The sequence below is a fragment of the Coturnix japonica genome, chromosome 1, assembly GCF_001577835.2.
Source record: "Coturnix japonica isolate 7356 chromosome 1, Coturnix japonica 2.1, whole genome shotgun sequence".
NCBI classification, from domain to species: Eukaryota; Metazoa; Chordata; class Aves; order Galliformes; family Phasianidae; genus Coturnix; species Coturnix japonica.
Window position 1 is genome coordinate 154,414,446 of NC_029516.1, and position 25,112 is coordinate 154,439,557.

The window sequence follows — 25,112 nt, forward strand, 5'->3', positions numbered from 1 at the left end:
TAAAGACCTCCAGGAATGGTGACTCAACTGCTTCCCTGGGCAGCCTGCTCTAATGCTTCTCAACCCTCTCTTTGAAGAATATTTTTTTTCCTGATAGGTTGGAAACCTAAACTTCTCCTGCTGCTTCTTGAGACCACTTTTTCTTGTCCTCTTACATGTTGCTTGGAAGGAGTGACCAACTCCTTTCAGGTAGTTATAGAGGGTGATAACATGTCCCCTGAGCTTCTTTTTTACTAGGCTAAACAATCTGGGTTCCCTTAGCTGTTCCTTGTAAGACTTGTTCTTTATAGACCATTCATTTTTGTTTTCCTTCTTCACACATGTTCCAACATCTTGATGTCATTTTTGTAGTGAGGAGCCCAGAACTGAACAAAGTACTTGAGGTGTGAGGAGGGCAATCATTTCCCCACTCCTGCTGACAAGTTTTCTGATACAAGCCAGGATGCCATTGGAATACCTTCTTGGCCATCTGAGCACACTGCTGGCTCATATTCAGCCAACTATCAGCCATTACCTCCAGGTTCTTTTCCACTGGGCGGCTGCTCTATTCCAAGTCTGCAGCTTTGCATGGGCTTACAGTCACTGAGAAAAATTAACTGGTGTTGCTAAGAAGGTGGTCAGATGGTACTGAAAGTGAAAGAATTTGGTTATCAAGAAGATGCTTGATTTAGAAATAAAAAAATAAAATACTGAAACAGATACTTCTTTTTTTTTACTCTGAGGGCCTAAGCAGGCAAATGGAAAGAGCCTGACGAGCCTGACGAGACTGAAATGGTTGGATAATGAGTATTAAAGATAGAAAATTTGCAGAAGCAATCAAAACAGAGATAGATGTGGTGCACAGCAGATAAAAGGGACATTACATGCTTTAAAGTTATTTCTTTATCATCTGCTTGGGTGAAATCATGGTGAGGAAGGATAGAAAAAAAATTTATCACAATAATATTGAGTAGTTTTTCTTGTTTGTATGTATTGTTTACCTCTTAGCTGAATCTTTGATTCTTACTACAGGCAGTGGAAACCTTGTCAATACTGTCTGCTGAGCATATAGATTCATATCTAAATTCATCTCAGTATGCATCTTTGGTAGAACAGTTGTGTCAACAGAGACTTGCAGACATTTCGGTACAGAATAACCTGCTTCTGCTCCTGAAGTATATGTGTCTCCTGTACTCCATGTGAAATATCTGCCACGTAATGGATATCTTAGACGTCCTGGAGTGTTTCAGATGGCAGTTGAACTGAGCCCTCTGTAGCTGTTCAACTGAATGACTCTAAGCATCATTGATGGCATTGACTATGACTCTTAGTAGGAGCTTAGTTCACACACAGACACTCAAATGTAGAGATTCTCACCTCAGAGTGAATCTCATTCATACTGTCAAATATTTGTGTGATATTTTAATGGATATGAATTTGAAAGTTATGCCATTAGATGATTACTGCTAACATTTCTGAAATATTAATTTATTAAAAGTTGTTCATGATAGGCAAACCTGTTGACTTTCTGTGATTAAGTGATAGTTTTTGTTGCCAGGATGAGTACAGTAATTCTGTATGTAACTTCTAATAAAGATACTGTGTCACAAGAGAAGTAGCTGATAGTTCATAAAGAATGAAAGCTAGTAGATTTGTTGAAGGAGAAAATAGCTGGCAAATGAAATGTAAGATTGAATAGGAGACTGCTGGGAGAGTACAAGCAGAGTTCTTCCAGGACCAGGTTTAGAACTAATCTTAACATGTTATGCATAACCTTTATACACAGTGTAGAAATAGATTATGGCTTTTTCTCCTTACATTGATTACATAATAAAATAGAGATTTGGATGTTGTTCAGAAAAAGAATTACACTGAAGATGAGATTACTAAAAATGGCATTAAAATATAGTAATATAGACCAAAATATTGAGGAAGAAGTTAAAAAATTGTTACGAATTGAGAGCTGATCTCCTGGAATCTGGGTATTCTGTTTGGTTCCATGTTGACTGTGAGCCATCGCCATGCAGCTGTGAAAGAACTTTACTGACATTGGTCAAGGCAGTGTGATAGCTTCTGGAGTACTTCATGCTCCAGTATAGTTCTGCTCTCCAGCTGTGGGAATGGGCTCCAGGTGGGTTATAAATGGGCTACCAGGATGGTTAGATGAAATGACTACCTACTGTGTGAGAGGCTATTGTTAAAAGCTCAGATTGTTTATCCTAGTAAAATGAATGTTGAAAAAAGACATTCCTGGCTTCTGTATGTAACACCAGGGAAGAAGAAGAGCAGTTATCTTAAATACAATAACAAGCAGGTCAAAAACTGACTTTAAATAATCTGAGGCAGGGAATTACATCATATAGTCTGCTATTAGAGCTTCCTAATAAGAATGTATCTACTAGACAGAGAGGATCAATTTATGAAAGGGATTACGAGAAGCAGTTTCCTCTGGTACTTGGATGTATGTTCTGATTGCACTGCAAAGAACTGGCCAGCGCTAGCAGCCAAAAATGGACTCTGCAGTGGTTACTTTAGCTCAGCTCAGTTGTACACAAAGTAAATGGCTTCAGATGTAAAACAGATCACCCCAAAATACTGTGTTCTAGCCAAGTTCTTAGGCTTTGCCACTGTGCCCATGTGCCTCATTAGCAAGTCCAGCAGCTCCCTTTCCAAGTGATTTGAAAATGGATGCGCAGATGGGATCTGAAATCTTCCTACAAAAAAAATAACAAGCAGCAGGGAGAGTGAATTTTGTTTAGAAGTAAGGAGCAGTTCTGTCTGGTCACAATAAAGTGACTTAGCATATCTAACAAGTCACGTGAGTATGGAAGACTGTATTTGTATCATATTAACACAGTGGAAATGTGTAGTTCACAACTGATACTTCTAGCATGTGTTTAATTGCTTTTGTCTCCGTGGTGTGCCAGCCTGAACCTTGTAAACAAAACGTGCACAAGAAGCAAACAGAGAGACAAACACATCAGTGCCTGAAGGGTAAAGGAATGTGGTAATGATGTCTTTGTTCAGAATGGAAATATTTGTTTTATTTACTGTAACCACAGGGCTCCTTAAAGGAGGTTCTCGAACAACTAAAAGAAGAGAAGAAAAGTCTCCAGAATCAGCTAAAAGATTATGAACTAAGACTGGAACAAGAGGCAAAGGTTTGTAAATCACTGTATGCATCTCATCTGTAAAAGCTGTTACATTGTCTGACAGACAGACAAGGTATGTAGGACACACAATAGAATAGTTTGCTTAATGGTATCCTGTGCTATTTATTTTAAACACAGGCTTACCACAAAGCTAACGATGAGCGGCGCATGTACCTTTCAGAGATTTTGCAGGTAAGAAAAAAACTTGTGTGACTCGATAGGAGCTGGAGCATCTCTCTTGTGAGGAATGGCTATAGGACCTGGGACTGCTCAGCCTGGGGAAGCAAAGACTGGAAGAGAATCTTGTCATTGCTTACAAATATCTAAAGGACAAGAGTTAAATGGATGGATTCTTCTCAGGCTCTACTCAGCAGTACCCAGTGACAGAAAAAGGGCAGTGGGCAGAAACTGAAATATGGGAAGTTCCATGCAACACGAGGAAAAAAATCTTTACTTTGAGAGTCACAGAGCACTGGAACAGGCTGTTTTTGTATCAGTTGGAATTTCATTGCTCACCAAGATGGTCAGTACCCTTAACTGAGGAAAGCTGAAGCAGTTTTCTGATACTTGCTGGCCTGTCCAGTAGTGACAAGACTACTGTGCTGCAGTTCAATGTTTCAGCTGAAAAGAGCAGAACCAAATTATTAATGGCATCGACACCTTAAGAAAATTCATCTTCTTTACATTTCCCACTTTTTGTCTTTTAAAGACAAGGGAGCCAGTCAGCTCAAATTGGCAATACAATTAAATTTACAAGATAAGGGACAAGGTACCTTGTTTTTATGAACTCGGAGGTTAAATTTTATTACTGAAAATTATGTAACACATAAAAGTTGATAGTATAAACTGAAGGGAACCTGTAAAGATTTCTCTTACTTCTTGTTGCGAAAGAACTTTTGATTCCTGAATAACGTAAAATAGCTTACTGTGATACTCAAGAATGATTGTCACGTACTCTATGTCATATGTAAATAGAGTGAAGGGCTGTAATTAGCAGTGTTTCCATGTGTTTGCTCAGTGGGCAAGTGATGTGGTTCATTGCTGCTTTGGGAAATCTATAAGAATTTCTCAAGCTAGCCTTCCAGCATTAAAGACATAAATAACCCAGGAAATGTGAATAATAACTGTTAGTATCTTTATATTAAACACTGAAGCTGCAAACTGTTGGAGGAAGATGTTAGGACATAAAAAGGTGATTTCATTACTATACATTACTATACTACTAGTAGGAGCAATACCTATGTTTGGTTGCCTAGAAAAGCACTTAAACCTACATAGAATATTGTTCGAAGTGAGGTGTCTGCACTGGCACATTGCTTAAGCAGGACACTGAGGACTAGTGTGTACTATATTTTCAGTAGTCAGTTGCCTGATTTCAGAATAATTTGGGGGCAAAATAATCATTTTTTTTATTAATCTGCCAATCTCCAATTTTCTGGCTGTCAAACATTGTCTTAAATAATTGTAGAGGGATCCTCTGTAATCTGTGGAGCTAGAAGGATATTTAAAGTGCAGAACATCACGTTTGTTTTGTATGAAGTGGATGTCCTGGGCACTTCCCTGTCTGTATATTCACGCTATAAGGAGAGCCTAGTGAGCAGTTTAGATTGGACATTTTACATTGGTAATCTGAACAGGGTAGTCATCCTCATCATGGATGCAAAATAATTACTGGCTCGTCTGGTTCTTTCCGACACTTCACTGCCATGACCTTAATTTCATTGTTGCTCTTAGACTGTTTTCAAATCAGTGTAGGCTTGCACTCCTAGTTAACAGTTCATTTTATCATCAGAGACAGAAGCAAATTTGCATTCAGCCTAGACTTTTTCAGTTGTATGAAGATCTCCCTGTTTGAGTCTGTGCTGCAATGCTGGCAGCAGTACAGTTAGAAGGATAACAATATACCACAAGACATTGTTATCTTGTGACTACAGCATATTCCAGTAACACATACTTGATTACAGAGAATGGATATAATTTCTTGTTAGGCCTTCTTTCCTCATTATTTTAATGCTTTTCTTTAGCTAACAGCAAAAATAAATGAAAAAAAAAAAAAAAAGAAAAAAACCAACAAAACAACACAAATACAATGGAGGTTTTACTGATAGATACTAAAAATGAGAAGATGCTGAAAGCTTTGGTTTCCTTTCTGTTTTGTTTTGCATCCCTCCTGCAGCCTTCAGCAGAAACAAAAGAGAGAAGTGCTTCTGAGCAGCAATTTCTTTAATTTGCCTTTTATTATCATTGGCTTTTCTACTGTTTTGGGGTTTTTTTTAAGCACGTGTTATCTGACTGCCTTTGTTGTTTGAGTTGGCTGAATCCATAAGCATACAGTCAATTTAAAATTATATTATTGAAAAAGTTGAAGACTTTGCCAATTGTAGAATTCAAGCTAAAAGCACTGCTGTTCTGCAGTGTGTTCTGGTTTTCTTTTTTATGTTTTATTCCAATCTGACAAAATGTTGGATTTTGATTTGGATTCCTCAAATATGAAGTGAGATGATCACTGAGGTCCTTTTCAGCCCAGGCCATTCTATGATTCTAGGACTCTGTGATTTTGTCACAGCAACACTGCTCGGAAAGGTAGTAAATGATAGTAGCCACTATCTTCACTGGAGTTCCCTGAATGACACAACAGCCAGACAAGCCCTACACCTGATTCATTTTCTGGTTTTCTGTCCATGGCGTAGCTGACCCTCTGAAAGGTCGTGCTAGTAAAGGCATCTAGATGAGCAAGCAAGTGCTGGGTGAGGAGTGAGCACTGCAAACTAAGGAACAGCAGAAGCAACTGGTTTGATCCTGTCCAAATTCTGTCAAATGTAAAATTTCTGCTGTTGCAGACCTCAGCTATGCTTAAAACTGCTGAAAGGCAAAAACCAGATGCTCTGACAAGCAAGGGAGAAAATCAGACACTGAGGCTGAGGTATGTTTTTGTTTATATTCCTTTTTTTTCTGGTTTACTCTTTAACTATATATGTTTTTTGGGTTTTTGTTTTGTTTTGTTTTGTTTTTGGTTTTTTTGTTTTTGGTTTTTTTTTTTGAATACTGCAACTCTCTGTGCATGTTAAATATCACTAAACACAATCCTATGGAAACATGCTAATAACATCATTTTTTATACTGCTTTTCAATCAGTTTTGCTTGATTATTAGCAAATTGCATGGTTATAAATACAAATGTTTTAAACAGCCTTTTTGAAATCTACCATCTCTCTGTGTTCTTCCTTTTCAATGTGTTTTGTTAAAGAGGGATCTTTTCTTCTGTTTTACTGTGGATTTGGGGGCGACAAATGTCCCCTTTGGCCCATTAAGAGTAATTATTTTAAATAATTGCTTAGCTTGATACTTTTCATTGAGTAGAGATTGTAAGGATTCTTAGAATGACAATGTGAGTGATTTTAGATCATAGGACCATAGAATACCGCAAGCTTAAAGGGACCCATAAGGACCGTTGAGTCCAACTCCTAGCTAGCAACACAGAAGGTCTTCGTTATTCAATGCACTTCAGTTTAATTACATGGGTTAGAAACTTAAATGTGAGAAGAGCCCACCTGTTCCAAACTACAGAGAAATACAATTAATTTCTGATTGAAGTGCTTGTGAGATTGCTTGAAACTGGAGATGTATTTTTTAACTGAACCAAAAATGTTAATAATATAATATAGAAAGAATATAGGGGATCACACAAAAATTTGTGTTGAACCCAGTATCCCGCCTCCAGTTGAGATAAGTAGATGCCTACAAAAGGGCAGACAGATACAGTGTTTGCTTTTGGGACTCTCCCAAGTATTTGGATACTTCCTGAGCTAATACGGTTTCTGTGTGTTCAGTATCTCACTATAAATACTCTTCTATGAATCCACTTACCTATATTATTAATACTAGCATCCATAATACATACTAGGAACATCCACAAACATAATGAATAATTTATAAATAGGAAATGTGTACACATTTGCTTACCTGCTTTATCCTTTTGCTCTGTGTAATCATCAAATCATAGGATTTCAGAAACTGGGATGCTCCAGAGGATTTTAATAGAATATGAATTAGTGTCTCTAACTGAAGTTTCCCAATATAGAAAAACAGCATCATATTTTCTTCCCATGTTCCCTGGGAGTGAGAGAGTAGTATGGCGCTGTGTTAGTGCATGTCAATGTTAAACCACCAGTCTCACAAAGTAGGCATTGTAACGAAATACCCCTTTCTACCCACTTCACCTCAAAGGATTTTTTTTCTTTTAGTTGTCCTTAGTAGCAAGGGACCTGGTTCTCAAAGCATTGGCTTTTATTACCAGCAGCTTACAGTTTTCACCTCAAATTTTGGTGTTGGTAGACAACGTGGAGATAAGAATGAGACTTCCCTATAGTTTGTATTTTAAGTACTAGAGACAGGCAAATGTCCCTCGATCATGACAAATTTATCACAGCTGCTGTTTTGTTATTTCCTTTTCATTATGTTTTGATTTACTACCTGAAGGTTGTTCATTCAAGCTGACGTTAATGAGAAACAATTTCACTCCAGTTAAGAGGAGACCTGTGTGATTGAAAATCAATTGTTCTTGAGAATAATTTCTTTTTTTTTCCTGTCCAGGGTTGTTCTGTTAGCCTTTCAAAAACCACCTGCAGTCACTGAATTTGAAACCATACTATAAAACAGTGTTTCGTGTTTGTTTTAACATTAGGTAGAGACACAGTAGAAGCCCAATCCATCTATTAAAAGAATACTGTGACATTTTTGTGTTGTAATTATGAATACTAACTTTTGTCATGTTCCCATTCCTGGCTATCTAAACACAGAGGACAAGTTCAGTAGAGATCCTTTTCTGTGTTATTTCACAGCACACCAAAAAAATAGAGTAGCTGACAACTGGGGAAAAAAGCATGGATGTCTTGATGACTCATGTCTCTGATGTAGTCTGAGGAGCCAATTTAATGTCATTCTGAGCCCTCACTGCTGTACTGAGGCATATAGCAGGGCTTATTAGCAGTTTCAGCACTGCACTGGCTGCAACTGCCTAGTTATTAGTTTGCATCTGGCGTAGGTCCAGCTGTGTGCAGAATTCCACACAGACATATGCTGTCTGCTTGGTCCAGTTCTGCAGTGGCTCTTTGATTGTAAGTAATCTGAATTTGAGTAACCAGTTGGTTACTTTGCATGCTGAGGCCAATGGTTCTGATCATCCAAGTTCTGAATGGATGCAGCTCCATGTTCCTGTGGGACCAGCTCTCCCTTTATGTGGATGTGTCAGTCTCAAGAAGACTAAGGAATCTTCGGGAGAGCTTTACTGGCTGTTTGCCCAGAGATTTGAAGCTTGTGCAGATCATGTCATCGCAACTCCTACCACATAACAAAACACTTCTTTGGCTGTCATGAATGTTAAGATATGGCTTTGTGACATGTTTTCCTTCCGAATTCTTATTATTTGAGAGAGACACTGAAACCATTCTGGCAATTAGGGCAGATATACAGTGCCGTCTGCCTGGTGTAGTGATGAACAAGGAGAGGAACAAAGATACTTTGTGTAAGTGTAGGTATGCTGCTTGATGGGGAGAATGAGCCTTCCAGTTTGTGGATTCACCATTTCCCCCCTGGAGGTTTGTTTACATTCTCACCAACTTCTCTTAGATCAAATGAGAACAGCTCCAGTAGGCTTCATGTAGGCGGTGTATGTATCCATGACAAGAACACTTCAGAAGTCTGCTAACAGCATTTTCTATGTAAGATCATGGGCTCAAGAGAATGATCAACAGACTGACACACCTGCGGAGAGCTGAAACTGTGCCTTCATGGAGTGGTTTTCCATTTCTTGACTGGGATTATGTAACTGATGAAGATGTCTCATTAGCTTTCTCCTTGTGCAGATGTTTAGTATTCCGTTCATGTTTTTTGAATGCCATCATTTAGATAACAGGAAGTAGTCAGGAATCATGAGATGAGGATTGTTTTAGAATGCAGAATAATTAAATGCTCTGCTAGCCCTCCAACCTAGAAATGTACTTGCTTTTTCCTCTCAGGGTTATTAATTCACCATAATAATCAGTTATGTTAATATAAAAAGCATGCAAATTTTGAGTAGTTGAAGCTTACAGGAAATGTGACATTTGATGACTAACTTCATCCATTTTATTTCAGAGGGAGATGCAACGTTCCGCAAAGCTTGAAGATGGTTAATCCCCAAAAAGGACCAATTAAAAAGACTGCAGGAGTGAAGCAGCTTCCAAAACTAAACCCCTGATTTATTATACTTTCTGTTTAACTGAAATTTTCTGAATTGAAAATGAATGTATTTATGCTTTACTGCACCAAACCCAGACCAGCACATCTTCCTGGCAGCCGTAGTGTAAGTTTCTTTCTGCCTGGTGAAATTGTTATGGTAGTTTTATGGTAGTTTTAAGGTAGTAGCCATTTTTGTTCTGGTGATCTCTGACTGCTTTCATTCTGGTTCTCATCAGTTATTCTGGGGATCTAGGAGTTGGGAGCTTTGGAGACCATTTAGTCAATCTGGTGGAACTGGTAGGTAGTACTGTTGAGTCTGTACTATTTTTGACATCTCAACCAAGGACAAAAACAAATGCAGAGTGATATAACCTGAAATGTAATCTCTCTACCCAAAACAGTAAATCTCTGCAGAAATTCCATCCAAAAGCATCTGTTATAGCAGCAAAGAAAACATCCAAGTTGTCTGATGTTCGTACATCTGAACATGCCTTTCATTTCACTTCTAAGAAGACCAGCACATGGCCAATACCTTACAACAGAGTTCTGTTCCTTTCCAACATAAAGTTCTTCTTTTTCCCGTGACGTTTATTATTCCAGCAGAAAGACAAAACACCTTCAATTTCAACTTTTTAAAAAGTGGGCTTGCTGTAGAACATTTTGTTTGCATGGTTTAGAAGCACACTGTCATGCTCAGCTATTGTCGGCACTATTACAGAGAGAAATGAAAGGAAAAGTCAGCGTTTTTAATTAGGGAGACTTCAGAACATGTTCTTGAGAGGGGGGCTGTTTCTTTTAAACGTTATACACACATTACATTTCCTGATATTGGTATGTTGCTATTTGCAGTTTGAATTCTGCATAAGTTTTTATCTTTTATCTTTTATCATAAAAATCTTTAGCATAGAATCATAGAATCATGAGGTTGAAAAGGACCATCTAGTCCAACCATCCTCCCTCTTCCATATCTACAGAAAACCACTAAACTGTATTTCCTAGCTCCCTATCCAGATGCTTCTTGAACACTGCCAGGGATGGCGACTCCACCACCTCCCTGGGCAGGCTATTCCAGTGCCTGACTCTATTGTTTATGTATTGCTCAGTGGCGCTGATCCATATATGCTTAGGGCACAAAATCATTCCAGTCTTTAAAATAATCTCTTCAATGAACAGTAGGACTGCTTTGTCTCTTCATTCTTAGGAATGCAATTGTTGTAGTTTCATTACCTACAGCATTTTAGTCATTAAACTTTGGCAGAATTCTTTTAAGAAGCAACAAAAAAAAATGTTTCTGTAATGAAGCTTCAAGCTTCTGGGTTACATCATAAAAGTTCTTGGCAAAGCAAATAGGATTGATTGACTGCCCTTTATGATTTTTAAGAGCATCCCCAGCTCTTTGCAGTATCTAGAAAAGCTTTTTGCCTCTCTAAGAGCAGTACAAATAGTTCCTTTTTACTGGCAGCATTAAAGCGAGGCTGTAATTAAACTCTTACAAAAAGATCAATGATGCCATTATAATATCCAGGGGAAGAAGACCTACAGTATTGCACAGCATATTCAGTATGCAGAACTCATTTTTTCTCTTACATTGTGTGAGATTTATTACAGGTATTGCTAATGTTAGTCTGACGCACCTGGTGTAATTCTGTCCTAAGCAGGCTGGTCTGCATAGCACAGCTGATGAGGGTAGCACTCTTCTGTTCCTGTTTTTACATGGAAAGTTTCCAGATTTTGTCATTGGGGAAAGAGGGAAAAAATCACCATAATGGTTCTGTTGGCATAAGAGACAAGGACATCTGCAGTAGCAAAGAATATCCAGTTCTTGGATTCACGCAGCAGACATTACTGCTGTCTCTAAATCAAATGTTAGTCAGTGCTGTTGACTGTGGTACTTGTAACATTCCACAAGGATTGGAAACTTTGCACCAGCATGACACAACAGCTTTTATTCACAGCTGGAGAGGGAATTACTCCCCTCATGGGTAGTTCTTACTGAGGTAAGAATTCTGAAGCTTAACTGGAGACATTTGTTGATATTGTTGGTGCAATAATGACCTGAGGACAGGAGCAGTCTGTGTCCTCTTAGTCTCTGTTTCAGCATGCCAGGAGCAAGATCAGGATTTGAAACTCAGCAGTATGGTAATTAAGCCCTGAAACATGTGTTTCACCATTCTAATTATGTGTCCAGCTGTACCATTTGCCTTGCAGTGTGGTTATAGTTCTCTTTACCGTAGAAATTACTTGGCGCTTCATTTCCCTCCTGTCTTTCTGAACATAACGGTAGGCTGATGACTTTGATGAGTTGAGATTCTTTGCAACAGGAAAAAGGTAATCCTTGGTCTCAGAAGTGTTTTGTTACATCTTTGGACCCAAATAAAACATCTACACTGTTACTTTTCTACTTGTTTGTTTGTTTGTTTTCTAAGAGCTTTTGAAAACCATGTAGGAGTTTTTAGGTACTTGTGTTGGGCTTTGGAGGAGGAAAGGTGTTTTAAAATACGTGCATTTATCCTTCAAGGACTTTTCTCATTATTCTGCTGCACTGTGAAATGGTTCGTGTTTACTTTCCAACGATGAACAATTCCATATCTTTACACAATATCTTCTACATGAAAGATTTCAGCACACGTTGGAGTCATTAATCCTTCAATGAACAGTATGTACTGTTATTCTCATTTTAGGCCTAGGAGACTGAACTTAAAGTAAACGGGAGTCTAGTGAAGTCTATTTTTTCTCCTGTTTTCCTGACAGGGTGACCTTTGTTAGCTTTGCTAAGTCACTGTAAGGTAAGTTTTATCTCTCTTCTAAACAGTGGATGAATCTGAATACAAAAGTGGAAAATTGAATTGCTGATAGTTGCGGTCAGTGAGTGAATGGAGCTAAACGTCAGAGGAAGATAGGATTAGAGGTGAGGGTTTTAATCTGGCCAAACTCATTGCTGCAGTGCAGAATGTAATTAGAATTTGAGCGTACTGGTTGTAGTGTGTCTATAATGGATGGACCAATAAATTTGATCTCCAAACTCTTGAGACTTGAGGGTACACTTACCTTACGTGGTTGCTCATGTAACTGCACTGATTTCAGGCAAGTCGTGACTCTGACTTTGAAGGAACTGTGTCTTTTGAAGTACTGAAGCCTGTTGCTGCTGGAAAATATGAACTACAAACTCAAGCGCTGATAAGCAAACAGTATTTCACAAATGACCAAAGTTTTTAATTCTCATGATGTAGATGGTATTAAAACATGATTTTTGTTTTCAGTATAATGGCATGGTATTCATCTGTGGCAGAATGAAATGAAAATGCTTACTGGATAGACATTGAATGTGTGGATGATTTAGTCAGCATAACCATGGTCTCCAGAGAACTTGGGTGATAGGTTTCCTCATCATTAACAGTAAAAGAGTGTTTTATTGCCTAAATGCTTTGTTTAATGATTTCCTCATATAGATAACTGATTAGGTGGTGCAGTTCACAGCTTCCCTGATGCCTACGATACTCCATTTCCACTGGTAATACCTACTGGTGATTTCTACTGGTACAGATGAGATGCATGGTTTCCTCTTAAAACATTTCCAGCAGTGGAAGATGCTGCACAGGCATTATTAGAAAATGTGATATGGACACAACAACTAACCAATAAATAAATAATGAAATGAACCCCTGTGCTATTAAAGCTTCTGCTGTTACCACCAGAGCACTGTCAAACAGTGTCAAGCAGCAATTTGGTTGGAAACAAAGTAAACTACACAGATGAAAATCACATCTAATTGCAACAGTTTTATCTCTGTACAAGCAAGTGTTGCACAAATGGCAGACATCTCTAGATTGGGTAAGGAAGCTTTTCAAAGGTGGCGGTATGTTATACTTCAAGCCTTTTGTCCAAGGATACAAACATCTTATGTGGTTTCTTACAGGTTACAGCCTGGAACCCCGTTCTCCCGGACTACATTTGTACACAGCTTCACCAAGTGTAGATCGTGCCTGACCAATGTGGTGGCCTTCTACAATGGAGTGATGACATCAGTGGACAAAGGAAAGGCAACTGATGTCATCTACCTAGACTTGCGCAAGGCCCTTGATGTGGTCCCACAGCACTTTCTTTTCTGAATTGGAAAGGTACTGATTTGAAGGGTGGACTGTTAAGTGGATAAGGAACTGGGTGGATGGTCGCAGACAGAGGCTTGTGGTCAGTGGCTCCCTATCTAGTTGGAGGTCAGTGATAAGGGATTTCCTTGAGGGTCTGTCTTGTGGCTGATGCTCCTCAACATCTTTATCAGTGAAACAGATGATGAGATGACTTAGTTGTGGAGCAACTTTTTATATGGTCTACTAGTGACAGGACAAGGGCTAATGGCTTTAAACTAAAATGGGAAATTCACATTTGCTATTAGGAATAAATTCTTAATTCAGAGGGTGGTGAGGCAATGGCACAGGCTGCACAGAGAAGCTGTGGGTGCCCCATCCCTGGAGACAGTCAATGGGACCCTGGGCAACCTATTTGGTGGGTGGCAACCAGCCCACAGCAGGGAGTTGGAACTGGATGGGCTTTAAGGTTCCAACACACACCTTCCTGTGGTTTTGTGATTTAATATCATTGGGTTCCTTGGTGCACTTTTTATCATACAGACAGAGATGAACTTCATTTCCAGGCTGGTAAAATTCCTACATACTGGGTCCCATGTAACTTTTTAACCCCTTTTATTTTTGTCTGTATCAAGACAACCCTGCTTCAGCATCCCAGCTCTATAGCGAGGAGAACAGTATGTTTCTGGTGCTGAAAAGTGATGTGAAGATAAATACACCAGTGATGAAAGCAAGCACACTGGTAAAAATACAGCGAGCCTAGACAAGCCTAACCTAACTCAAATGGGTATTTTCTTTTATCTTACAGGGATGAAGGATGACATTGCAGCTATGTTGGTGCAGACTCTTAACAGCTGCAGCCGCCACATCTGATTGAAAATAATTACTGGTGAATATCCATGTCATGTTATTCTCCAATGAGCAGAGCCCAGCAGTGACACTCCAGTTTTTGAGGGAAAACCTCAATGATGGAAAGAAGGGCTCACCTTGAGGTGTGGCTGGTCATACTCTTTGTTCCCCACTGCCCTGCAGCACAGCACCAGATGCCTCCTGCAGCGATCCAAGCCCTCTCACACGTTTCTCTTGGAGAATCTGCTCAGGAATGATGTGGTTTGACTGAGCACTGTGGGCTGGGGAGCAGACGAGTCATGCACAGCTGAAGAGTTATTTTTGGGAGCTGGATGAAGCAAGAAGGGTGTGCCCCTTGACTCATGGCATGCTGGTTAGGAATAGAATACTGATATGTCTTGAAAGAAAGAGAAGAAGGAAATACAAATTTGGGAATTGTGTGGCCCAATCCAGTGCTTAGAAGTCAAACATCTATGTCTGAGCTAATCCTTGTATGTTCCATGTGTAGGCAATGGAAAGAACAGAAACTTCGAGAGAGAAGTTTCTCTTGTTCTATCAAGAACAACAACAAGTCAGCTCACAACAAGTCCTGTTCTTCAAACGCTGTATTTACAGTGTGTGGTGATCTATTCTCAAGTTACATTGGCACTTACAAGGGCAAATTACCTCGTTTTTTTCTTACTTTTGAAGAGGTTTGGCAAGCTCTGTGCAATTTGGAATTGAAAGCAACAAACATGTGCATTATTCTAAAAAGCCCTTCTAAAATGTATGGAACCCCAGGACACAGGTGGGGAAGTACAGCCCATAGATCAATGCACTACAGGCCTCAGAAGAAATGTGGTGCAATCATTTGGTAGGAATCAATAACATAGAGATCAATATTTTTTGTGTTCCTGTCTCTTAAAAAGCTGAGCTAGGAATTTACTAATGACAGGTCAGATTATTGGCCGGGCAAAGTTGTTCTGGAAGGATTAAAATAGTGTGCAGGTCCTGCCAGGCCTGCAGTGGCTGGCAGCATAACTTAATTATTATAATGTATTTCTGCACCAAAGAAAATTTGCCCAAATACACTTAAAGTGTTTGGATGAAATCATCTGCCGTCAGAAGTCATTGGTCCTTCCTTAGGCCAAGCCTTTTGTCTCTGATTGGTACATGAAAAGAAGGGACAAATGCCACTCGTGTGCTGATCACAGAATGGTTGGAGATGGCAAGGACTTCTGGAGGCCACCTGGCCCAACCCAGCCCCAGCAGGGACACCACAGAGGGGTGCCCAGGGCCTTGTCCAGGCCGCTCTGGGAGATCCCTGAGGAAGAGACCTCACAACCTCTGGGAAACCTGTGCTCCATCATCGATACAACACAGAAATGCTCCTGGTGTTTGGAGGGAACCTCCTGTGCTCCACTCTGTGCTCATGGCCCCTGGTCCTGGCCCTGGAGAGAACCCCACAGCACTGGGCACCCAGCAACCAGCACTGCCTCAGTAGTGGAGGTCTCCAGCTGCTGCCTGTCCTGTCAGATTTGCACTTGTTGATAACAATGACACAAATAACAGATCCCTAAAATGCAGGAGTGATTTACTTTAAGCACTTTAGCACCTGCTGTTACTCATTAAGAGATTACCATGCCCCAGATTGTTACTGGCGGCCCAGTGCCGACCATTTCAGCATGCAGCACATTCCTACGAGTTCCCTTCTCATGGATGCTTGCTCTTGTGTTCTCTGCTATCTGCAGCATGTGATTTCTCACCGTAACATTTCATAGTACCACAAACTCATTCCTTCATCACATTACATTAAAGCTGGCCACATGGAAGCCTGAGTCACAGGAGAGCTCAGCTGCTCTGAGCTGGCCCGGTGGCTTCCTGGCACCATCTGTTGTCTGACACCAGCTCTGGACACTGCTGTGCCCCACTGGAGCTGCCTCTCCTCCCCTGGTCTAACCAGCAAAGCATTAACCAAAAGTGCTTTGAATTGTACTACTTAATACAGCTCTGTGGACTACTTGTCTGGTCAAGGAGTGAACATCAAGGAACAGCAGTAAGTGCCCACAACAGTTATCAATTACCAAGGATGAAATAAGGAGATGTCTGTGCCCAAAGACCAGAACATTAGGAAAAGAACACTTAGACATTCCATAGAACAGACAGATCCTGCTTCCTTCCCATCCAGAGCTCTGGTGATGTGCAAAATAACATTAGGAAAAAAAAGGAGGGGGAAAAGAAGGAAAAAAATCCAATAGCAGAAGTAGAGAAGCAATGTAAATAAAAGTTATAAGTGGCTGCAATTGAAAAGTTGCCTTTCATGTCTTCCGGGCTGGTTTGTGTAACTGCACCCTGTATTAGTATTGTGCAAATCTATCTCAACAATAGATTTATGCCATGGAAGATGAAATAGATCCATAAAAGCTTCAGCTTGAGGTATTTTAAGGGAAAATGGGCCATTTTTATAAAAACACTGTAGTATTAAACTCAATATCAACTTCAATTTAAAACAAGCACCAGTAACAAAGCGGGGGAAGAGGAGGAAACTCACCCTATAAAACCCTTTAGAAGGTTTACTGAAGAAATACCTTTGAGGGACTATTTTAAACCTAGAGGTGTGCTCAGAGGCAAGGAAGATCTTTCTGCTATGGAAGAAAAGATGCTCTCTGAGGGTATTATGTATTTACTCAGAAAGATGAAGCCAACAAACTTAATGGACGGGTTGAATTTTTGCTTAAACAAAATAGAGAGTGATGGTGTCGTCCAGTAAATCTGTAAGATTTTGGTGTTCCTGTTGAGAGGTAGTGTAAACATAGCTGAGATGCTTGCCTGATCTATCTGTGCAAGGAATGTCCATCAGCTTCCAGTGGGTTCCCAGAGAGGTTTCCAGCAGCAGTAGTACACAATGTTCTGTTGAGGTTTGCAGTGAGCCAGATTTTCAAAGGAGTTCACAGATTAGACTCAAAGAGGAAATAAATCATACAAGGATTAAAAGTTAAATCCCAGAATGGGAATTTGTGGTGCTGAATCTGCTTCTGATGTCCTCTGTGTAGTGATTTGGAAAAGTCAGAAATGAGAGGATGAGATTTGCAGCACTCGGATGCTGACAGGGGAAAAGCTGAAAGCAGCCACTCAGTAATGCAGTTATTGGGATTGTATTCAGGAATGGTGGAGAACTCCCTTCAAATCTGCTTAATCTTCCAAATCAAGCTGGCAGGTTATTTGTGGGGAGAGCTCCGCTTTCAGTGATTGACTACTTTGTTATGAGGTGCAGCTTAACCAGAAATTCTATGACATGCTCCATTTCCAATCCCACAAAAGCCTACAAACATTTCATAATTTGGCTGATTTAACGGTGTTATCCGCGATACAGAAATAAGCCCATGCTGATGTCATCACCTGTACCATTGCCATGAGCGTGCTTTCTGCTGCCATCTAGAATTCCACGGGGTTTCACAAACGCAGAAAGCTCTTCAAGAACGTTTCAATAGAATAGGAGGGGGGGTTGAATGTTACCTTATGTTATGAGATAGATCTGTACAGAAAAAAATATGAGAGTAATCATAGTCGAGTGGAATGAAAAGGTCTCCTTAATAAGGAACGTCACAGAGGATTTGTTGTAACCTTTTCACCCTCTCTGTGGCCAGTCAGTGTTTCTAACATGTTTGTCCCTGGGAGCGATGCTCTATCCATGTTCATTTTTTCTTTGCTGCTGCTCATGCAGCATTTGTTTAAATGGAACAGGTCAGTCTCCCTATTCTGCTTTTTCACTAACCTTAAACACAACTTAAAGAGTCTGAAGTTGCAATTTTGATGATTTTATCAAGTGATAGCAAAATTATTCTGTCTGTGAGACAATCAGTCAGGTGTGACTCTGCTCTGCCTTCATGAAGCCCCATCTGGAGTGCTGTATCTGAGCCTGGGGGCCCCAGTACAGGAGGGATGTGGAACAGTTGGAGTGTGTTCAAAGGAGGGTCACAAAGTTGATCAGAGGGCTGGAGCACCTCTCTGAAGAAGAAAGGCTGAGAGAGTTGGGCTTGTTTAGCTTGGAGTAGAGAAGGCTCCAGAGAGACCTCCCTGCTGCCTTCCAGTATTTGAAGGGAGATTATAAGCAAGTGGGAGTGACTTTTTACCTGGTCTAACAGTGATAAAACAATGGGGAATGACTTTATACTAAAGAAAGGGAGATTAGGTTGGATGTTAGGAAGAAATTCCTTACTTAGAGGGCAGTGAGGCAGTGGCACAGGCTGCCCAGAGAAGCTGGGCTGCCCCATTCCCGGAGGTTTTTGTATGGGGCCCTGGGCAGCCTGAATTGGTGAGTGGCATCTCTGCCCATAGCAGGAGGATGGAGCTCAGTGATCTTTAATGTCCCTTCCAAACTAAGCCATTCTTTGATCCTGTGATCCTATGATTTTTAAACTAAGAGTCATTAAAGGTGCCAGTATTAAAGCTGAATGCTGAAGTTACTTTCATGCACCTGTATCTTCACAGGTTGTTCACAAAGCTACAAAATGCAGGTGGGTTTTGAGGGGGAATTTTCAGGGGGAAGGCCCCATTTCAGGTGCTGAAGGTAATGTTGTCAGTACTAGCAATACAGGTCTTCTTTCCTACAGCTGTTACCATCAGAGGTAACAACATTCCAGTGGGAATGCACATTCGGGATGCTGACCCACATGGAGGGGACTTGAACAGCATGAGAAAACTTGAGTCTAATATATGACAAAACCACAAAAAAACTGCAGTACTTGTAATGTCATTGTTGTGTGGTTGCTATCTAACCAGAGGAGGATTCTTGGGTTAATAATCTGAGGATTTTCTCCTATTACAATGATGAGTGGTCAGTGGAAGCTGCAGGAAGGCTGCACAGCACTGAGCATCATCCCATTCATCTGGCCTGAGCTCTGGGGAAAGCATCTTTGAAAGGAGGAATGGCTCAGCTAAAAATAGATGATCACTTTTAAATTTGCCTTTTAAATGCTATTAAGTAATCAAATTAGCTCCTCTGATTGGGAAGAAGGCTCTTAAACCTACACAGCAATGTGTGCTGATGAATGAGCCCGAGGGAGCTGGGCAGAAAGTTCTTAGGTAGGAGAAGGCACTAGTTGAACACTGAGCATCCCTTGCTTGGAGCTACCATATTCCCAAAGTCATCACATAGGTTTTGGCCTGGCCTAGGTGCCTGTAATTCATGTGTGAAACAGCCAGTTATGGCAGTGAGGCTTGGCATCACCTCTGAGGCACTTGACCTTGAAGACTTCATTTTACTTCAATGATTCTGAATAAGGAATGCTATTATAATTAGGACACTAGACTGTGGGAGATAACGGTGGTGTGGTGACTCAGTTTCTCACTTGCCTGTGGGATAACAACTGTTTCCTGTGGGTGTTGCAGGAACTGTAGCTCTGTCATGTCTTAGAGGTGTCTCCATCTCAAAGTGACAGGCATCACTGGTGAATGCCTGCAAATGAGTCAGTGCCTTCCAACTCAAGCAGATGAAACAAGAAAATTGAATGAGTGGTGGAAACTGTGTGTGCCCACATATTTTGTACACCAGAGAAGTGAGGCTGTTGGACTTTATTGTCTGGTCATCCAGCGGGATGCAATCCCCAAGTTTTTTACAATGATTTCCTGTGGGCTGTTAGGCTGTGGGCTGTTTCTGCAGCACAGCGGAGCCCTGATCTCCTTCTCAAAGGAATTTCTTACAGTACAGACCAAATGGGTTTCACAGAGTGGGAGAAACAGTGGTAAGTTGATCAGTATTCTTCATTCTCCCTTCCTGAAGATTAGATCTCTTTTGTGTAGGCAGAAATGAGTAGAACAGGACGGTCCACCTTTGCAGTCAGAAGGACAGCGACGAGTGGAAATGCAGTCTTCTTAAGCATGCAATGGGCATGATTTTGAATAAATGGCTTGGAATCTGTTGTGTTCAGATATCCAACTGGATAGGGACCCTTTATCTTCCTTTTTTACTGACATGAGAACTGAACAAAATATGCTGTTCTGTCTTAGTTGAAATGGGTTTGGAACATCTAATAAGACTGAATCACTGCCAAAACAGTTTGGGGTTAGAGAGATGAGCCTGAATGAAACTGTTGGCTGCAGTGGGATTATTTTCAGTTCCACTTATTGACCGGCTCATCTCTTTGGAAGGCAGAAAATGAGATATTCAGTACAGATTTCAGATTTCACCCAAGCAGATGTAGTGACAGAAACCTCTTCTTGTTGCCCAATGTGAGGCAAATAAAAAACATTAAAAGAAAGACTATTTCTATGTTAAAAGTGACGGCAGCAAATGGAAAGTGGTAATAATAACTTGTAAAGTGACTTCAGTTTTTCAGTGGTTTTCCTTTTGAACCTTTAAAATAAGAGTTTATGCCTCATAGCTGAGCTGTAGCTGATTTCAATTTAAATTCTGCAGGCTTCTCAGTCTAAGCAAGAGATCCACCCACAAGAAACAGCTTGCAGGCTCAGACCTCTCGCTGGAAGAGTTAGCTGACTTCTGTCAGTCAGCTCGCCTGTGTGTGTTCCCCCTCCTCTCCTCTTTAAATAGCAATAGCTAGTTGAAAATTTATTTCCATGGGAGTGGGGAGGTGATAGGAATAATAAAATGAATCCATAAACTGAGTTGTGCATGATGAAATGCATCTCTTGATTCTTACGCAGATCAGCCATTCACAGGAGGTGTATGGTGGCAGAGTTCACAGTTAACACCAGTCAAATGGATTTTGACATTTAAAGGTCAAGAAGCACCAACATGCATCGAGAGGGCATGATCAAAACAAAAATGATGTGTGGAAGAGCCTCAGAAAGAGAATTTAGGAGAACGAAGCTTGCTGTTCTCCTTGTCAGGTGGTTTTGAAATTCAGTAGGGAGAGTTTCACTTGCCACGTACTGTGGAATAAAGTCCTAAAAGTAAAGACTCATACAAACAAGTCACTTGCTGAAACATGACTAAGGCTCCTGTCTGTTGGAGGTCAAATAGCCACAGCAAAGCAAACGTAATGAATTCTATGGCACAGGTGTGCTATTGCAGCCTTCTGCATCCTTCCTTAAAGGTACAAGAACTTAACTTATCTGTGGTACACAGCATCCTCTATCTCCTTCCTTCTCTTTGGTCCTTTGAATTATTATTATGTTGTTTTTCATCCGATGTAATCTTGTAGTTTTAGAACAACACAATTATTAAACAAGGAGAACCTAATGAGTTGTAAGGGGCTGTTGTTCAGCTTATAACTCTCTAAATTGTGCTGAGTACAGTCTGGGTAAACATGCAGCGCTGTCATTTGCACATCAGAGAAATGAGACATTTTCTTCTGAGCTCTTGTTGATACAGCGCTTTCATAATAGCCCCAGTCAGAGCAAAGCCTGTCGGAAGAAATGTAAACATTTTTCTAAATTTGCTCTGTTACATAAGAACTGAAAGGTGAAACCAGCTTTCCCCTCATTCCAGGACAAAAATAGACCAAAAGTACAAACGAGGGATTAAACTTTTCTTGAACTTTAGTTGTGGTGGACACAGAAGGATGTTTTCAAACTTTATGCTGTCTGCATGAACATGTCTGTAAGGTACTGCTTGCAACTATAAAAAAGAAGGAAACAGAAAGAAGGGGCCACAAGAAAGAAGGGGACAGACACTTCAGCAGGGTCTGTTGTGACAGGACGAGGGGAAATGGATTTAAACTAAAAGAGATTAGATGGGATATAAGGAAGAAGTTTTTCTCAATAAGGGTGGCGAGGCACTGGCACAGGCTGCCCAGAAAGGTGGTGGATGCCCCATCCCTGCAGACACCTAAAGTCAGGCTGAATGGAGCTCTGAGCACCTGATGGAGCTGTGGCTGTCCCTGCTAAAAGCAGAAGTTGGACCAGATGGCCTTCAAAGGTCCCTTCCAACTCTAACAGTTCTATGGTTCTATGTCAGTATCTGCTTTCCCACAGCCCTCTGCTCACCTGAGAGTCTGCCATTGGCAGTCTGTTCGTGTGGGTCTTTGCGCTCAGTTTTAAAATGCTGACATTCACCTGGATGCAAACAAAATTGGCATAACCCTAATGGTTGCACACTCTTTCTCTCCCTACTTCTGGAAGGACAGAAAGCAGAAATCCCTGTGAGCAAAACCCCGTAACTATCCACTGCAATGTGGATAGTTACCCCTCAGTGATGGTTTGAAACTTGACCTCACTGTGGCAGGGAAAGAGATAATGCACCTTGAATAACTTCCAGTAAGTAAGACTTGTAGAAAAGAATTATCACAGGGTAAGATCCCTGAGTGATCAATTAGAATTTGTTAGAATTGAGCATTAGTTTTCAAGGAACACAACAGTTTTCCCTATGCACTCCTCTGCCGTGGTACAAAGCCATCCCTCACACATTGACATGGGTCTTGTGTTCTTTGGGAAGATCTTGCACTGCTTTTCTCCTAATGCGAGCAGCCAAGAGTGTGAGTGCTGGTGTTAATGCATTAAGCAACCACTCTCGTACAGCTTGCTTGCAAGGGGAGCATCCATTCTCCTAATTATTTTAATTGGAGAACAAATTAAGTTATTAGCATGAGCAGTTCTTTGATCTGCAGCAAATAAAAGGGGAAATTATGTTAGAGTCACTTCTCAGGCTTATTCTATGAGCTATACTCAAGACTGGATTTCTAGGGTACTCTGATCTCCTTCTAGGATGCTTTGTAGTATTGTACACCCTGCCTAAAAAGACTACTTAAATGTGATTAAATGATTTCTTCTATCATATTTACACTGAATAAACCTTTGAAAGCAATAGGAGGTCTTATAAGAGGCGCCTACATTTGAGCATCTGTCACCACCAGCCCCTGTCACGGCACAGTGCTCCCTTCAGGACCAGTATCTCAGTCATTTGTCTTTGCTGATGAGTGTGAATACACTGTCTGTACATAGCATGTGCAAGAAGGTGATCTTGGCATATGTACAACTTGTTCCTTGTCAAGAGAAACTTTTTCTAAGTCTTACAACGCCTTGGTCACAGGTTTTCTGCATGCTGTTTGTACATCTATAGATGCCATTCCATTGTGAAGGTACCAGGTACAGGTAGATCCCTCACAGATGCTCTCTAAGTTCCTTGGCATCTTGCTATGAGTAACCTGGAGGCTGTCCCATGAGTAGTCCTGATAGTCATGAATTTATGTGTGCATGGAGCTTTCTCTCCAGGAAGCCAGGCCAGACTGCTGCCTCAGGGTCATCCATCATTCAATACTCAAATGGAACTCATAATCAAGAGAGAGACAGAATTATATAGTCTGATAGTAATAGGACAAAGGGGAATGATGTAAACTAAAAAGGGAGAGATTTAGATTATGTGTCGGGGGGAAAGTTTTCACTCAGAGGGCGGTGAGGCACAGTCAGTGATGCCCAGAGAAGCTGTGGGTGCCTCATCCCTGGAGGTGCTTGGGTTGGATGGGGCTCTGGCAGCTTGAGCTGGTGTGGATCAGCCCTGCCCATGGCCAGGGGTTTGAACTTGTTGTTTTTTCCGCCATTCCAGCTGCCAAAGGATCTATGTGCCAACACAAGAGGCAGTGTGAAGTAGCATCAATGTCCTAGTCAAAGAAATGCAGGTAGTTTGCAACGTTACTTCATGAGACTTAAACCAGATCTGACTTAGGTGACCTTTAGCTTTTCATTCATGAACAAGCAGGTATAATCAAATGTAAAGATGCCTTGAGCATTAGTCTGTGCTGTCAGTTGTCCTGAGGATCTTTCTGAGGCCCTTGGCAGAGCTGGTTTAGAGGCAGCGGACTGCTGTCGTGCTTTCTTTACTTGAGTGTCGATCATCCCTTCCTTGTCAGCTCAGGAAGCCTGCAGCCGAGCTCCCCGAGAACAAAGAGAAGTTGCAGTTAAAAAGACCACAAGTTGCTCTTTCCTCTGGTGGTGGGCAAGCACATGTTGCTGTGATCCTGTTCTTCATGCCAGAATTTCACTCTCCTCAATGACTGTCTTTAACTTCCCTTGCTCCTGCTTGACAGGTTTCAATTTCAGGATGCAGAAGTACAAAGCAGAATCTTATTTATTTGTATTTGTAAGCTGAGCCTTACTAAGACAAGATTTCATGACTGAAAGAATTGTATGACTGCAAGATGACATAATCATCAAGAAAATGCCGACATCTGAATGCTCAGGATTTGTTTCTTCTTTATTAATTCTGTAAGCAGGTATGTACCACAAGGATCATTGGGTTTGGAGTCAATGTTTGTTTCATAGTGTGGAGGGAATGCTACTTCCCACTGCCACAAAGCCTGCTCAGCACTCAAAGGTGGCTGTTTTCCTGGTCTGAATCTACTGGCTTCCAACTCTTGCTAGGTTTCTGCTGCAATGTGAGTCAGAAATGAGATACACATCTTGAAGGAGTGGAGTTGCAAAAAATATGGAAGAAAAAACTGTTTGAGCACATATAAGAAGATTAGAAGCATTTTGGATCAAGAGCATTAATGGACTGTGAAATTTCCAGCTGCCAGGCTTTAGTGACCGACACTACAAACACCAAACAAGGAAGATATCTGTTCAGCATTTTGCCATCTGGTCAACTTTTCTGACTAAATCCTGTTATGTTAAAACCTTTATAACATGTTACTTTGGGAATCTCCAGAAGGCTTCGAAAGACGTAGAAATTTATTTTATTGATTTAATTTTCCCATATTCAGTAAATAATCCAATTAATCCAATTTATCATCTCAAATGTAGGATGCAAAAAGTCCTCAGTTTGGGACAATAGTCTTAAAATTCCCTCTCAGGAACAGAAAGATAGTGGGCTCCTCCTGGGATTTGATTCAGTATTGAGGCAAGATCATTTTTTCACTGAAATTTCCCCGACACCTTTGACTACGGAGGAAACT

At 40.7% G+C, this 25,112-nt stretch overlaps 1 protein-coding gene across 5 annotated transcripts in view; it reads left to right on the plus strand.

Annotated features, from left to right (window-relative positions):
* Nucleotides 1-16,565, plus strand: part of LOC107308224 (coiled-coil domain-containing protein 169-like) — a 31,918-nt gene extending 15,353 nt beyond the window's left edge. The window contains exons 5-10 of one of the 5 annotated variants that reach the window (XR_001552694.2): nt 3,042-3,140; nt 3,270-3,323; nt 5,972-6,054; nt 9,266-9,473; nt 13,266-13,467; nt 14,243-16,565. Coding sequence is in view for 4 of the 5 variants with exons in the window: in XM_015851963.2 (XP_015707449.1) it covers nt 3,042-3,140; nt 3,270-3,323; nt 5,972-6,054; nt 9,266-9,368 (339 nt within the window). In the remaining variant the exon portion in view is untranslated. Of the gene's footprint in view, nt 1-3,041; nt 3,141-3,269; nt 3,324-5,971; nt 6,055-9,265; nt 10,317-13,265; nt 13,468-14,242 lie in introns of those variants that run through there. The other 4 variants (XM_015851963.2, XM_032442132.1, XM_015851964.2 and 1 more) reach the window with 4 other exon arrangements.
* The last annotated feature ends 8,547 nt before the right edge of the window (nt 16,566-25,112 follow it).